General features: G+C 33.4%; 1 protein-coding gene across 1 annotated transcript; it reads right to left on the reverse strand.

The window, feature by feature from the left end:
* Positions 1-11,106: 11,106 nt before the first annotated feature.
* On the reverse strand, positions 11,107-15,572 carry LOC139483569 (sulfotransferase 1B1-like). The gene is made up of 5 exons (XM_071267578.1): positions 15,368-15,572; positions 14,886-15,212; positions 14,179-14,279; positions 13,483-13,645; positions 11,107-11,237 (listed from the first exon to the last, which is right to left on the reverse strand). Exons 1-5 carry the CDS (start codon positions 15,558-15,560, stop codon positions 11,107-11,109), a joined length of 915 nt encoding a protein of 304 aa, XP_071123679.1. The 5' UTR covers positions 15,561-15,572.
* Positions 15,573-16,353: the final 781 nt, after the last annotated feature.

Here is a 16,353-nt window from a genome sequence, read left to right on the forward strand (position 1 = left end):
TTACACAATTGTCATCTTGCTCTTTTTTTTTTTTTTGCAAAGTTGCTCATCCTGACTTTTTTTTTATTCAAAACTCCTGTCCTGCCTTTTTTCAAAGAAGTAGGCCCGGTAAAGACCCCTTTTTTGCCCAAAATTTAGATTTTTTACAAATTGTTAAAAATGTAAACTTTTAGCTATATTTGGAAAGTAAAATACTGTTGTTACATAAACATTCTCGTTTTTGACAATACAATGCACCTGCATCAGATACTAGCATATTTAACTGAAACAAAATCATCCTAGCAAATCCCCCCACCACCCCCACCCCCAGAAAAAAACAAATGGTAACTTCCTAATATTACATTTTTGTCCGTTGTTCCACAATTGCAATAGACTTTTTTCATGTGACTCCTGAATTTATAATTTTTAGACAGGATACCTACTCTGTGGTAGGACATTCAGGTCTTTGGTCAAGTAAAAACAACGTAAAGAATGAAAATAAAGCTTTCAATCTGTACAATTTATTTTGTTGTTTGGGGGGGGGGGGGGGGGCATTAACTGTTTCATGTTGTCTATACACGCGACAAAATCATCGAAGAAAATTAAACTTTCTCCCCAAATTGCACCGATTAAATTTTTGATTTTACTTCTTTTGGTTGCTCTGACTTGACCGAGTACCAGGATTACCACAAAGTAGGTAACCTGTCGAAAAATTATATAATCCGGGGTCAAAAGTCAGTAATATGCAATACGTCTATTATAAATGCATCCAAATACATTTCTAAATGTTTTGTACGGGTTTACTGTAACATGTGTAACTACTTCATTGTTCCAAGCATAGTTACATTTGTTAAATTTCGAAATATATATGATTTTCAAGATTTATTCTATGTTATAAATGGAATACTCACTTGAATCGAACGTTGAAAACCACTTTGATTAAACAGTCACTTTATATTTTAACCATGTGCGCGTAGTTGTAACTAATATAAATCTAGCTACATGTACGATATCTTATGTTCTACCTTATGAACTTTCAACTTTTTGTTAAATATATAAACAGTTATCTCATTGTAATGTCTTACTGATATGTTGTTTTATTCTGTTTCAAATTAAAGTTTTTATAATCTTTTTCTTTCAACCTGTTCATGTGTGTACATGGTGTACTATGCGTGGTTCCACCTTCAAACTGTAGTTTGTGCATGGTAGTGAATATTTATAAATGATGAATATACACGCAGGCATTACATTGTAGTACGTTGCTAATATATAGTCTATTATGGATACTTTGTGTGTGTTTTTCAGTTTGTTTTTAATGGGTAAATAACCTAATTTGTTACAATCATGACAATAGATACCTGTTAAAAACAGTGCTGTAAAACGACAAACACTTGTATTTCGATACAGTTTATCAGGTATTCATTGCGTAAACAACATGTGTACTGATAAAACCACACTATTTTACGGAAGCCCAGGACTTCCACAAATATAATTTGAATTCAAGATCACGAATTATAATCGTTAATTATCACGAATTGTATAATTCGTTATCACAGATTAAGTTCCTGAAAACGTAACATCGTAAAAGTAATATAACAATGCTGTTATTATTTTCAATCATTCTAAGGGCAACAGCTACAACAACATGAACAAAATATTCTCCATAAATCTAATTTTTTAAACATATGTTCAAAACTGTTTTACTTAGAAGATGCAGTTCCTGTGTTTGGCGTTAAAACATTAATTTCCATCATCACCATATTATCAGTTGCAATAACAAAGAAATATAAATACCAAATCACTTATAAATCATATGGCACTTTTAATGATACTTGTAATTTCTAAATGATAACCCCGATTTGGACCTACTAGAAAACTGTGCCCAAAATCAAAAATCTAAATACATGTTTAGATTCATCATATCAAAGAACCCCAAGAATTTATTTTTGTTTTATGAAATCAAACAAAGTTTAATTTTGGAACCATTGGACATCAATGTGGACCAATTTAAATTCAAAATCTAAATACACGGTTAAATTCAGATATTCAAGAACCCCGGGAATTATTTTTTTTAATCCAACAGTTACGATAGACTCTTCACTATGAGTCAAGTTCACCTTTGATCCAAAAAGTGTAACAAAATTTCATAGAAATTATATTACTTGTCTCCCATTTCTCAAAGATTACTTAAAGAAAAAGAAAAAACAACAGCATACAAAAACCTAAGCAAACTAAACTAACCGAATCAATTAAGATATATGAAGAGAGAACTTTATATTGAGGGTGTTCAAACTATTGAACGGCACATGGAAGCTTTGGATTTTTTTCAATATATTAGGATTAGTCCGGGCCCGACGTGACCAAAAGTGAAACAATCTAAACAAAAAAACCAAAAAAAAAACCAACTGTAAATTTTTGACAAAAAAACAACCTAACTACAAATATGACAGAGAGCAATCAGCGACAACCACATAAGTATACAGGTTCCCGACATGGGAATATGGCGGGGCAAATCACAATTTTGAGTGTTTAACTATCCTTAATCTGGGCCATTGGTGTAGCAGCACAACACACACACAGTTTTACAATTTATTGGAAAATGTTTAACCCATCAAATCTTTTATGAATTAGTTATTTCAAATTATCAACGAAACAACAAGGATCGTATATATATATAGTCTAGCTTTATTAACAGCACCACTGTAAACATTAGGATGTGATATCCCGTTTGTAATAGTTTCTATACAGAATTGTTTCTGCCGAAGTCTCTGGTTCTCACCGGACACCCCGGTTTCCTCCCCCTATACAAACTGACTTCCTTGAAATATCCAATATTGCTGAAAGTGGCGTAAAACATCAATCAATAAACTAATCAATCAATGATCAAAACCAAATCATAAATATATGAAAGAACAAAGTAAAAGTTTGAAGTAATAATGAAATCCATGACTTAATAATTTACTCGCTATACATAGATTGCGTCTATTTGTCACTAAAACGTCGCTATAGACATTTGTATAGAAAACGAGTTGTGAAATATATAAACCATGAGAAGGTAAAGAAGGTGCCAAATGAAAATTAACAACACATCTCTTCTATTTAGAAGATATTACAGTATCGTGAAGTCGAAGTCATTCATTACGTATGTTGATTATCATGTATTTCACCTTAATAATCTTAAAGCAATAGGAAAACTTGTAAAAGAACGTGATCTTGAAGTTTGCTTTTGCATATAAAGTATGCCTTTTGTTTTTCATTTTACGGTGATCTTCGGGGATTTGTTTTTGTTCATAGATCACGCTTTTTCTGATTCATGTTACATAAATCATTTAATAAGTTTACTGTGAACATTACTTTACCGAATGTGACCTACCGAATTCGACTATTTACCGGGTTTGTACTAACATGAGCAACACGACTGGTGCCACATGTGGAGCAGGATTTGCTTATCCTCCCGGGGCACCTGGGCTCATCCCTATTTTTGGTTGGGTTCGTGTTGCTTAGTCTTTAGTTCTCTATAATGAGTTTTGTGCATGTACGATTGTCTGTCTGTTTGTCTGTGTCAAAAACATCTCAAAGACGCATACGCAACTCACAAGAACGTCAGAAACACGAGGTACAAAATACTTACAGTCCTATTGTCTGTAATTTTTGTGTGACTAAAATGATTAAATACTTTCACTAACTTTGAGACTTTCTGGTTAGATTAAAGTTACACCTCTTAAAATTGTGTGATTTGCACCTTAAAGTTTGCCTTGAAAATCAATATAAAACAATTAAAAACAAATAGCAAATTTTGATTTCTTTCTGTTACGTTCTTTGCTACCTATGAAACCTTTCTGGGTTTATTTCTCTCCAAAAATCAATGTTCATCCTGTTTCTTAACGTCCAATTAAAAAAGGTTATATGCATATCACATGCATCAATTACGTTGAACAAAGAAATCATTTACGGTTATGATAATTAATTACGTCTCTAGATCAAGATGATTTGAAAAAAAAAGGTTTCATGAACAACTAACCAATGAATTTAAGTGAATGGTGTTAATTGCATATATATCTAAAATATGTGTTTTCTATCAGACTATACAGAATATCTGTCAGAATCAGTTCTAGGGTAGCATTGTCATAATCAGTTCTAGTATAGCACTGACAGACTCAGATCTAGTGCAGCACTATCAGACTGATATCTAAGAATAGCACTGTCAGAATCAGTTCTAGGGTACATTTTTTGTAGCACTGTCAGAATCAGTTCTAAGGTAGCACTGTCAGAAGTAGTTCTAGGGTAACACTGTCAGAATCAGATCTAGGGTTACACTATCAGAATCAGTTCTAGTGTAGCACTGTCAGACTGGGTTCCAGGGTAACACTGTCAGAATCAGTTCTAAGGTAGCACTGTCAAAATAAAATTTCGGCTAGTTCAAAGAGAATAGGCCTCTGTTTTTCTTCAATAAGGACTTTGAATTCATCAGTCGACATTTGCTTAACTGATATAGCTATTTTTGTGATATCACTGTCACAATCATGGGTTGTTGGTTGGTAGCTACCATGCTATCAGTAGAGCTATCAAGGTCAGTACTTCTGGTAAAATTTTTGTTTATGGCAATCTGTGTATTTTGGGGGGATGGCCTGGCTGAGTTTCTACGTCTTCGCTTTTTTGTATTTATGGAATCAGTATAGGACACAAATATATTATATCTCAAGTTTGATTTTTAATGACGGACACTCGAGTAACATAGTCTATATCATCATCGGAATGTTTGTTTGTTTATTTTTAAAAGGTGCCCTCGAATGGTACTATTAAAACATTATACCTGTTCAATGTCACATCATAGTTTTACGTTAAATATGATTCAAAATTTATATAGTTGATGTCCGTAACGTACAAACACTGAACCAAAGGCACTCAATCATGTTAAAGTCACACATGGAAGCTGTTTTCCTGAGAAAATCACAAGTCATATTTATTATCGGAGCTTCAAAAAACGTTTGTTTCCTTTCAGACATGCGCAATCAAACCTCAGTTCAAAGGTAGCACTGTCAGACTTAGTTCTAGGGTAGCACGGTCAGAATCAGTTCTAGTGTAGGACTTTCAGAATCAGTTCTAGAGAAACATTGTCAGAATCAGTTCTAGGGTAACACTGTCAGAATCAGTTCTAAGGTAGCACTGTCAGAATCAGTTCTTTGGTGGCACTGTCAGACTCAGTTCTAGGGTAGCACTGTCCGAATAAGTTCTAGGGTAGCACTGTCAGACTCAGTTCTAGGTAAGAACTCTCAGAATCAGTTCTAGGGCAACACTGTCAGACTCAGTTCTAGGTAAGTACTGTCAGAATCAGTTCTAGGGTAACACTATCAGAATCAGTTCTAGAGTAACACTGTCAGACTCAGTTCTAAGGAAGTACCGTCAGAACCAGTTCTAGGATAGCACTGTCAGACTCAGTTCGAAAATAACATTGTCAGAATCACTTCTAGGATAGATGTAGCACTGTCAGAATCAGAAAATATGTATATTTTATTTGAAGTTGAATTGTATTTAATTGCTTTCATGCTCCGATACCAGATCTTTCACGATCTAATAGCAATGCTCGACCACCGTTACTTACTCTTTTGTGGTAATTTTTTCGATATACCGATGGAAAACCGCGAGTAAACGAACAGCACAACGAAAGTGGCAGAGTGAAATTTGAAATAAACTTAATTTGACAAAACATGTTTCTTTTAAGGTATTCAACATTAATGATTATGTTAATTAAAAGGTACATTTTTCTGAAAATGAAACTTTACAGCTGCTTTTAAACCTTCTGCACACGCTGTTCGTGAAGTATTCTTACTATTAATTCTAATAATTTCTTATCATTTTTCAAAAATCATAAACTTGTTGTTTGTTTATTTATCATTCTTCATTAGAATACGTGATTTAGCAAATTTACCTGACCATATCGGGAAATAAGTTTTTAGTCGGATCTTAACACGTACTTGTGATTGAAAAATTTTGTTTAAAACCGGTTTTGATAAAAAATAAACGAAGAAATGTCGAAATGTTCAGGACTTAATTAAATCCGTATTTTGGTAAGATGGTGCAAGCATACGATTTTTATTGCGTCTTACACTTTGAGAAGCGAATAATCTTTAACTACTTTATTCAAATATTGTATAAAAACGTTAATTATGAGCTATGAAAGTCAAGTGGCTCGAGCATTTTTTTGAGGAAGTTTTAAAAAATTGTGAAGAAATATTTTTACGGTGGGTTAGCGTTCATTAGTCTTCACTATTTATAGATTAACAACTTTTGGTTACATTTATAATTTAGAATCATCATTGAAGGTGGAGCACGATTGCACAGTTAATTAATATATCGATGTGCCATTTGTATGCAAGAGTGACATTCCGTTGTATTATGTGCCAATTCGAAACAGTTATGCAAGTATTGTCTCCCTTTAACAGGTTTATTATTTCATAATTAGGTTTAGTTTAAAATGATTACATACCAATATAAAGAACCGTTCACCATTTTTGAAAAAAGACTATGAATGAAAATAGAACTCTGTATCTTCCCTTGACGATATATTGATTGGGAAATGAACCAGAGTTATCTAATGGTAATCACAGAGAGGGACTAGCAAGCAATTTTTAATTGTAGCTTATTCAACGTTAAAACAATTTTCCGATAAAAACGAATGTTACTTTATACAAATATAAGGACTCTGTTAGCTAAATCTACAAATTTTATTAGATATTATGATGTTTTGATGTTATATTTGTTATTCTCGTCGAATTTTGTCTAATGCTTAGTTCGTTTCTGTGTGTGTAACATTATAATGTTGTGTCGTTATTCTCCTCTAATATTTAATGCGTTTCCCTCAGTTTTAGTTTGTTACCCCGATTTTTTTTCATCGATTTATGAGTTTTGAACAGCGGTATACTACTGTTGCCTTTTTTCATGGTTAAAAACATCAGTATTAAATTTTGCTTTGAATTTTCTATTAGGTATTGAACCTTGTTTCACAAAAATTTATAGTTATATGTATCTTTTTTCTTATGATAATAATGCAGTGTTTTTCATGCCCTCCTTAATTTCATCATTTATCCACTCATTGTGGTAGGCATGTTTAACTCGCTTTCTTTCATTCACTCTCATTCTCACACACCACAATCTCTCTTTCACGCACTCTCTTATCTACGCACACTCTCGTTCACCCAATTACTTCTCATTCACCCACGCACTATTCTCTCATTCACTCTCTCATTCAACCACTCATTCACCCACTCACTCTCTCAATTCACCCATCACCCACTCACCCATTCACACTCTCATTCTACCACTCACACTCACCCACTTTCTCATTCACCCACTCACTCATTCTCTCATTCCCTCACTGTTTCTCACCCACTCACTCTCTCATTCTCATTCTCACCCACTCACTCTCTCACTCTCTCATTCCCACTCACTCTCTCATTCTCACCCACTCATTCACCCACTCATTCACTCACCCACTCACTCTATTATTCACCCACTCATTCACTCCTTCATGCACCCACTCATTCACTCATTCATCCACTCACTCTCTCATTCACCCATAGACTAAAATGTCACCTTTCCGTTGACATCATTTTGGGCATTTTTACAACCCAACAGGTCTATTCCCAAAGTTGCAGTGTGTGTCTGGCTGAGGCAATGCTTATGTTCTACTCCGCTGTGAGTTAACACAGTATATCCAGGAGAACACCACTGTCCACCAGTATGTGGGAAAGGTCGGCATCCTCACCTTCAGTTATACTTCATTAGGTGAGGAGCAAAATCAATGATAGAACGTGAAACATTTTATTTCAAACAATATTTTGTATGCTTTGGTATATTTACAATTGATTTCTTGCAGTTTAATTTTCCTGAAGAAACTTCGTGTCATGTTGCTATCATCTGCATGATGATTTTTTTAGCGTCTGTTTACTTTTATAACTTGATTTACTAAACATATTCTAAATTATGTTTATTTGAAAAAATTACAAATAGCCATATTAAAGGGAAGTAAGTACATTTTTTAATGTAAATTACTATATACCAGTCAACAAAAGAAAAGATACGCAAGTTTGAACTCCAATTTATCATTAAATATAATAAATATGAAAAACTGATACATTATCCAATGAAAAACATTCATTTACAAATCAAATGCATATGATTAACAGATTCGGAGCAAAATTGGAAAATTAGAAAATACTGAGTTACATGTATTGAACACAGGGGGCAAATTTATTCAGCAGGAAAAGATGACAATTTCAAAAACGAGTATTCAGTTTTCAAATATTTCCAAATGCATTTAAAATTTGAGGTTCAATTATCGATTATTATTTTTTTTTTGGTAAAAATTACGATTTTTAAAATTACAAAAATTAAAATAAAAAATGTTCGCGTTTTGCTTCAAATCAATGGTTTTGATACGAAAATAACACTCTGTTAAAAAATACCAATTTGGCAGTTATTTACCTTGGTACATTGTGTACTATATATCAAGTTTCATAATTAACAAATGTCGGGGGAAAATCCATATTTCGTTCTTTAAACTCCTTAATGTTTCAACCAAGATCATAAATTGGCAATAGCGAAAACAAGCATACATACGCAATTTGTGAATTGCTTGATTTATTTGATTTTTTTTCCTTACCAGCAAAAACTTTTCAAACCTCAAAACATTTAGAAGCAGATTTCCCTTGCTAGATTATATTTCGCATTGTCTTTGTTTACATTAATGATGCTTCAGATTTACATGTATGGGTCATTTTCAAAAAATGTCGAATTTTCAGTACACCCATGCTAATATTTTTTATTTCTAATGGAAATTTCAGTTGTAATGGTTTAAATGAAAGCTTGTCGGATTTGTGATTTAGAAAATTAATAATAAACACACCTTACATCTATTTTGATTTTAGAAATGAAAAGAACGACAAAAAAAAATGACACATTCAAAACCCAAAAATCGAGTACAGATTGGAGTCCAAATGATAGAAGAAAAATGTTAACCAAAGGTACACATGAATTATAATTCAGACCACGAAAGAATACCATGAAGTGCAACTGTTCTGCACGACGGTTTATAATATATGCCTTTTTGTCAAATATTCTAATATGACGTGCTTCTTTAGCTTTGTAAACAACACTGTGATAAAATTCTCGATAAAATATACTTTATAGCGCAAACGCAGAGATATACATAATAATGGCTGCTACAATATACTTCCCACGTAAATCTACATGTATTGGAACTTATTTGCAGACCCTTTGTCGATTTTATTGTTTTAAAAGGTGCAATTAAAAAAAGACAAAATAACATTTATTCTTATTCGTATGCATAATAAAAAGAAGTAATGCACAAGAGCTCGAATAAATCAACAGAATAAAAATTAAATAAAATTCCGCGAAAGTCTAATAATCTTTTTGGCGCATTTAAGTCATTTCAAAACATGACGTCATACAAATGAAACCGCTAAAGCTGAAAGATTTCTGTTACGTGAACCATCGGAATTCGTATGATATTGTATTAAAGCTGATTTTTGATGTAGGTTTTGTTTTATTTTTTATTCTATTGCATTCTTTAAGGAATAACAGTAATGTAGTTGAAGAGTTGCCACCGTCAATTGTAGATTTGACGGTCGCAAATGCAGTTTTACTGGCGACGCGTCGAGGAGACAGTAAAACGGAGATTTGCGATCTTTAAATCAAAATTGACGGTGGCAACTCTTCAACTACAGTACTGCTATTTCGATTCTTATGCATTATAAAAAGAAAAAATACGATATAACTTGAAGAAATGTCTTAATTTGACATATAGAAAAAAATCCGCGAAACTTTATGCATGATTTTGGCACAAAGACGTCATGGCTAAACGTGACGTCATACGTCATACGTTTAGTAGCTGTCTCATCGATGTAACTACACATCTTATGTTATTGTTAAATAATCTAGTGCTACATTGTACATAGTGGCTTTGTAAAAAACGTTTTTTGTTCATATAGTAATAGCACTATTGCAGAAGTTAACAGTTATATACTGAAAGCTATGTGTGGAAGAACAGTAATATAAGGCATTGAAGGTGGAAGTACACTAAGATCTAAGTTCCTAAAATGCCGACTAGTCGATTCTGCGTTTATAACTATAACTTGAAAATCTTAGAAATAAAAGAAAAAAAGAACAATTAACAAATTAAATATAAATGTCAAGATATGTTAATAAACATGATATAATTAAGAAGATGTGATATGAGTCTTAATGAGACAAATCCCCATGCAAGTCACAATGTTTAAAAGTAAACATTTATGTGTGAAAGCACGGCCTTAACATGGACCCTTAGCTCACACCGAACAGCACGTGATATAAATGGCGCCAACATGGATGAAGAATTCTTTATTTAACACTTACATTCACAAATGTAGTGTACTCAATGAGCTTTGTGGTTTATTTGACCTTTTTGACTGAAAACAAAAATGTTATTTTCACTGATGATTATAGAAAAAAAATGACTGTGGAGTGATGACCAATGAAACGACTCTTCACAAGAGACCAAATGGCAAAGAAATTAACAACTATAGGTTAACGTACGGCCTTCAACAATGAGGAGTTAATCCCATACCGCATAGTCAACAATACCAAATGACACAGAAATTAACAACTATAGGTTAACGTACGGCCTTCAACATGGAGGAGTTAATCCCATACCGCATAGTCAACAATAACAAACGACAACCACTGAATTACAAGGTCATGAGAAAGGCACACATATATATAATGTGTGTGTGTGTGGGAAGGGGTGGTAAACATATAAACGGATTCCCCCTTAACTGGGAAAGTGGTTCAAAAGTACAACATACGAACGAATTATGACAATCAATCCGTTGAAAAAGGCTTAACTCATCAGATGGATACATGTACAAGAAGTGCATCTAACAAAAATACGGAGTGGACGTGGCCGAGTACTTGCACACTCTAACAACAAAAAGACATTAGGTACAGATCTAAGAGTAAGTACTTGCAGTTACTGGCAGCTAGTTCAAAGCCACTAACAACTAATAACAAAAAATCATCTACTACACGAAACCCGCGTGTGGCGTAGAAAATTGAAATTCTGATACATTATTACTTTATTGTACATAATTCTAAATCAAACATAGATTTGTATGAACAGTCTTGAAACTCTTCAACATATTGGGCATCAAATTGTTCATTTTGTGCTACAGTGAAGTGGTTTTTCCAGTCTCCTACTATTCCTGAAACATAGTGATAATGAACGTATTTTCATAAAATATAACTTTGATTAATGAACATAAGTAAAGTGGATTTTTTTTAAAGGATAACATCACCATTCTTTTTAGTGTAGTATATGAAGAAAGTCTTAAGGTACCTTGCACCTATTCAGAATACATTAGCAGTCAAAAATTTTTTTTTTTTTGTTAACGATTAATTCTGGGTCGTCGTTTCGGTCGGCGTTCAATTCTTGTTGTTCTTATCCGATGGTTTGGAAAGCAAAAAACTTCTATAATCATCGTACGTTTATTTCTTATAAAAATGTAATTTTAATGTTACACGTATTCTGATTGGCTTGAAGTTTTTTGTCTATTAGTTCATAGATTGATTGACTTTTGGTTGATTAACGTCCAGTGTCTTCCAGTGTTTCTCTAACTAATAGACATAATTTTGTCATATGTCCGTGACGTCATCAACACTTTGCCAAGATGATACCGTTAAATATAGAATTTAGAATTTAATGAATAGAACTGACTGTCATAACATAACCTAAACAATGTGGCTTTGTGGGTTATTCAAGGTGCACACATTTCTTGATGTTATTTCTTCATAGCCAGAACAAATAGTACATGTACAATCATTACTTAAATGTTAGATTACAGGATAAATTATATATTAATCGTACATTGTAAGAAAATAGGAATTTCGTATATTCTCGCTATGAAACAAGAAAAACGCTCGGCAAATCTCCGTTTTGATTATTAATAATTTAATTTATTGCTTACAACTAAATTCTACATATTTTCAGTGAACCAACAGGGCTTATCTAGCACATGAAACTGCAGTTTATTATTATTGTGAAGTTCGTTCAAAATAATCATTAGAAACCCAGAGGAATGGCTAAGAGATGTTAAACTAATAGTGGAACATGTGGAAAATATTACATACATATCAGGATTACTTTTTAATGTGATATCAAAATAGATAGCTTTATATTGAACGCAATGTATTAATTCGAGTAAATCTAAAAAAGATCTGCTTATCTGCAAACCCGAATAATCCAGTCGTTATATTACGCTTCCTATCGATCACTACATTCCTCGAAAGGTGGAGAGAATCGGAGACGGTAAGGGCTTATATTATTCGAGTTACTTATCTGCTCAAATCAAAAGATATTATCCTTTTCGTTTGTAGTTTGTTGGGTTCAAGTTGCGGAGTGTTTAGTTTTCCATGTAATGCTTTGTAGTTTGCTGTTTTTCGTTTTGTCGTTAATTGCATGGTGCTTTGTCATGGTGATGTTGATTTTTCTTTTCGTCCATTTTTTTAATTTTGAATTCTTTTTCATCCTTTATGATGTAAATAGATATAGGAAGATGTGGTGTGAGTGCCAATGAGACAACTCTCCATACAAATAACAATTTAAAAAGTAAACCATTATAGGTTAAAGTACGGCCTTCAACACGGAGCCTTGGCTCACACCGAACAACAAGCTATAAAGGGCCCCAAAATTACTAGTGTAAAACCATTCAAACGGGAAAACCAACGGTCTAATCTATATAAACAAAACGAGAAACGAGAAACACGTATATATTACATAAACAAACGACAACTACTGTACATCAGATTCCTGACTTAGGACAGGTGCAAAGATTTGCAGCGGGATTAAACGTTTTAATGGATCCAAACCTTCTCCCTTTTTCTGAAACAATAGCATAACATCACAACAAAGAAAAACATACGATGTAAGCCTTCTCTGATAGGAATAGACATATCACACTAGAATTACATGTACTCTTATTTTTTCTATATGTGCATGTCTCGCACAAACACAACTGAAATGAGTTTTTATTAATGCAAATGTTTAATGTTATAAAAGAAGATCTAAATTCGTGTTATATTGACTTCATGATTTTGCGTGCATAACGTAACGGGAAATGTTACTTTTAAAAGAAATGTCAGCAACGATATTAAGTTTAATGCACAGAAATACCTTCAAGTTGCTTGTAAGATTGATTACTGAATTTCCAAATATTTTCATTTATTGAACGATTATACATGTAATAAAAATACATATTATTTAGAATTGGAGCAAAACAGCCTATTGCATACTCCAAAACAGTGACAATGTACATGTAGTCTTTTCTCCGAACCTCTGTCTTATGTAAATTTAGCGAAGTTGGCATGCGTCAATCAAAGAATACGTATCTGGCATATTTTTGACAAATATATTTAAGTTTCCTTTAAGATAAAAAGGAGTATTAAAGTTACCTTTTCTATATATGAATGTCGTTCCGTCCCCAGCTTTTGAAAAATCAATCTTATTTTCTTTCATGTTCTCAAATGATGTTGCTTTTGCAATGTCTTCTATAAGTTTATCTGTGCATTGTCCTTCTAGGAAGTCGGCTAGCTTCCTAATCTCTGTTTTGGGGTCCTTTATTATCCATTAAAAAAAAAATAGATAACCATTAAAGTGAGAAACACAACACGTTTCAAGCTCACATGCACATATATTTTTTAAGTGTACTTCAAAATGACTGTATGTATGTATATGGAATTGGATATATATCAATGTGTTCAATTACTTATGCCAGATATCAGTTTATGCATAAAAAATAAAACATGACGAACAGCATGTTATTTTTTTTTTTAGAATTCATATCCAGCTCAAAGAGTTCTAAATACATAACAATATACTGTAAACATAAAAAGAGCCGTCTTATTACGCGTACCTCATTTTGAAAATCTTGTTACATGTATATCAATGAATTACAATAATGAAACACACAGTTGAAATTTTGTCGGAGCGAGAGATAATGTATAAGAATATATTACTGTCATCTGAAATAATGAACAGCAAACAATCGTGCTTTCATAAAAAAAAAACAATTTTAACTGAGTGAAGATACAGGTTTATATTTGGTTGGAGATTACTTTATATTGATTAGAAAATATACAATCACAAACCTTTTTCATTTCCTCATAAGAGCAAGTGAATATCATGCCAGGATAGTCTTTCTCTGCTTGTGCAATACCCTTTTCATAAGTGTACCATGATCCGTATGCACCTACAAATATCCAATTGTATAAGTCAATCAAAATGCACTTATTATGCACAGTATCCACCTACACATAATTATTCGTCGTAGAAAATGCCTGCGAATTCGCAGTTCATTTGTGCAAGTAATGAAACAAAGAGTTTTGAAATTTCGCGAGTGGTACGTCGACTGTATGAACATGCACTCAAGCGACATCAGGAACCTCCTGCCATTTGTTAGTTTTGTATTTTTTAAAAATTTTTGTTAATTAATTTCGCGGAATTTCGTCTGTCAGCTGCTGAACTAATATATAGTGTTGTTAAGGGGTCACATGAAGACTAATTGGTGGCCTTGGGTTGTTTTTCCGCTCTTTGGTTTGTTTGTTCTCTATTTTACACCTTCTCCGTTTCCATTTTCAATAATATGTTTGTTTATTAGTTTTTATATCACTACATTGTATCTGTCCCCATAGCAGCCACTTTTTTTTTGCGCGGGGGGGGGGGGGGGGGGGGGGTAAAGCCGAGGTACCAAGAATCAACCACTGTCTACAAAGATTTCGATCAGTGTACTATGATAATTGCTAACACATTCGCAAATACAATTTTTATTCTTTTTATTAATGAATCAATAACTTACATTTTGCCGACATCCACAAGTCGAAAAACTCATTCCAAGTTCCAAAGAAGCTAAGAAATATATTGTCTTTCCTCGAATGGTGATAGAACGATGCGCATGTGTCTTTCGGGTTTCTAATCATGTGTATTATCTTGCCCCTATGTTCGATGTGTCCCTTCGGAAGATACCGGAACTGACAATGAGTGTTGAGTAGTCTAGGCGATGGAAGGTCATCCGTGACAGAAAAGTCGTAAATGGTTTCCAGCATCGTCGTAGCTTTGTTTATATTATCGAGTTCTGCTGTTTTTCGGATTAACATACTGGTGATTTCGTTTATCCAATGTGTTCCTGGGAAAATGGATATCAAAAACGTTAAATGCATGCATGTTTATTAAACTGGACAACAATGCGCGTCGAGTCCGAATATAATACATGAATATTAACTCATATGACTCGAGCTTAATTTTCATCATTCGTGTTTGTTTAATGTTAAAGATAAATACCTGACTTTGCATACGTGCATATCATAATGTCTGTATCTCTTGACTGGAAATTAGTGATATCTTTTAAAGCTTGTTCGGCTCCTTTCTCTCTGAATGGAAGGAAAGATGGATAACCAACTCCATCATGCTCCGGTAAGGGAACAGGTTTTAGACTCTCTCTAATTTTCTTAATTTTTTCCAAATCCAATGCCATATTTTAAGTAATATAATTCTGCAATCAAATTAAAATTAATTACTTTCGAATGATTTTTTATTTTATTTTTATGAATAATACTTGTTATATATCTACGGGGCTCGAGAAGATACATGTAACTGTTGAGTCTATTACGAAAAACATTATAGATCTCACAAACATGTTTAACCCCGCCGCATTTTTGCGCCTGTCCCAAGTCAGGAGCCTCTGGCCTTTGTTAGTCTTGTATTATTTTAATTTTAGTTTCTTGTGTACAATTTGGAAATTAGTATGGCGTTCATTATCACTGAACTAGTATATATTTGTTTAGGGGCCAGTTGAAGGACGCCTCCGGGTGCGGGAATTTCTCGCTACATTGAAGACCTGTTGGTGACCTTCTGCTGTTGTTTTTTATTTGGTCGGGTTGTTGTCTCTTTGACACATTCCCCATTTCCATTCTCAATTTTATTATGTTACGTAATTAGATTGTTCGCGGTGTCAGGCTAGTTTGTGTAAAATTCGTAACTTCGTGCCGTCTGCCTAGACTTGCAGAACAAAAATGTGAAGGAAACTAAAGTATAAAAAAGAAGATGTGGTATGATTGCCAATGAGACAACTATCCACAAAAGACCAAAATGACACAGACATTAACAACTATAGGTCATCGTACGGCCTTCAACAATGAGCAAAGCCCATACCGCATAGTCAGCTACAATAGGCCCCGATAAGACAATGTAAAACAATTCAAACGAGAAAACTAACGGCCTTATTTAAGTAAAAAATGAACGAAAAACAAATATGTAACACATAAACA

This window comes from Mytilus edulis, chromosome 7, assembly GCF_963676685.1.
Source record: "Mytilus edulis chromosome 7, xbMytEdul2.2, whole genome shotgun sequence".
NCBI classification, from domain to species: domain Eukaryota; kingdom Metazoa; phylum Mollusca; class Bivalvia; order Mytilida; family Mytilidae; genus Mytilus; species Mytilus edulis.

Coding starts and splice junctions, on each gene's coding strand:
- LOC139483569 (XM_071267578.1), bottom strand. CDS start 15,560: ATGGCATTGGATTTGGAAAAAATTAAGAAAATTAGAGAGAGTCTAAAA. Junction 15,213..15,367: donor ATGCACGTATGCAAAGTCAG/GTATTTATCTTT, acceptor CCATTTTCCCAG/GAACACATTGGATAAACGAA. Junction 14,280..14,885: donor CTTGTGGATGTCGGCAAAAT/GTAAGTTATTGA, acceptor GGATATTTGTAG/GTGCATACGGATCATGGTAC.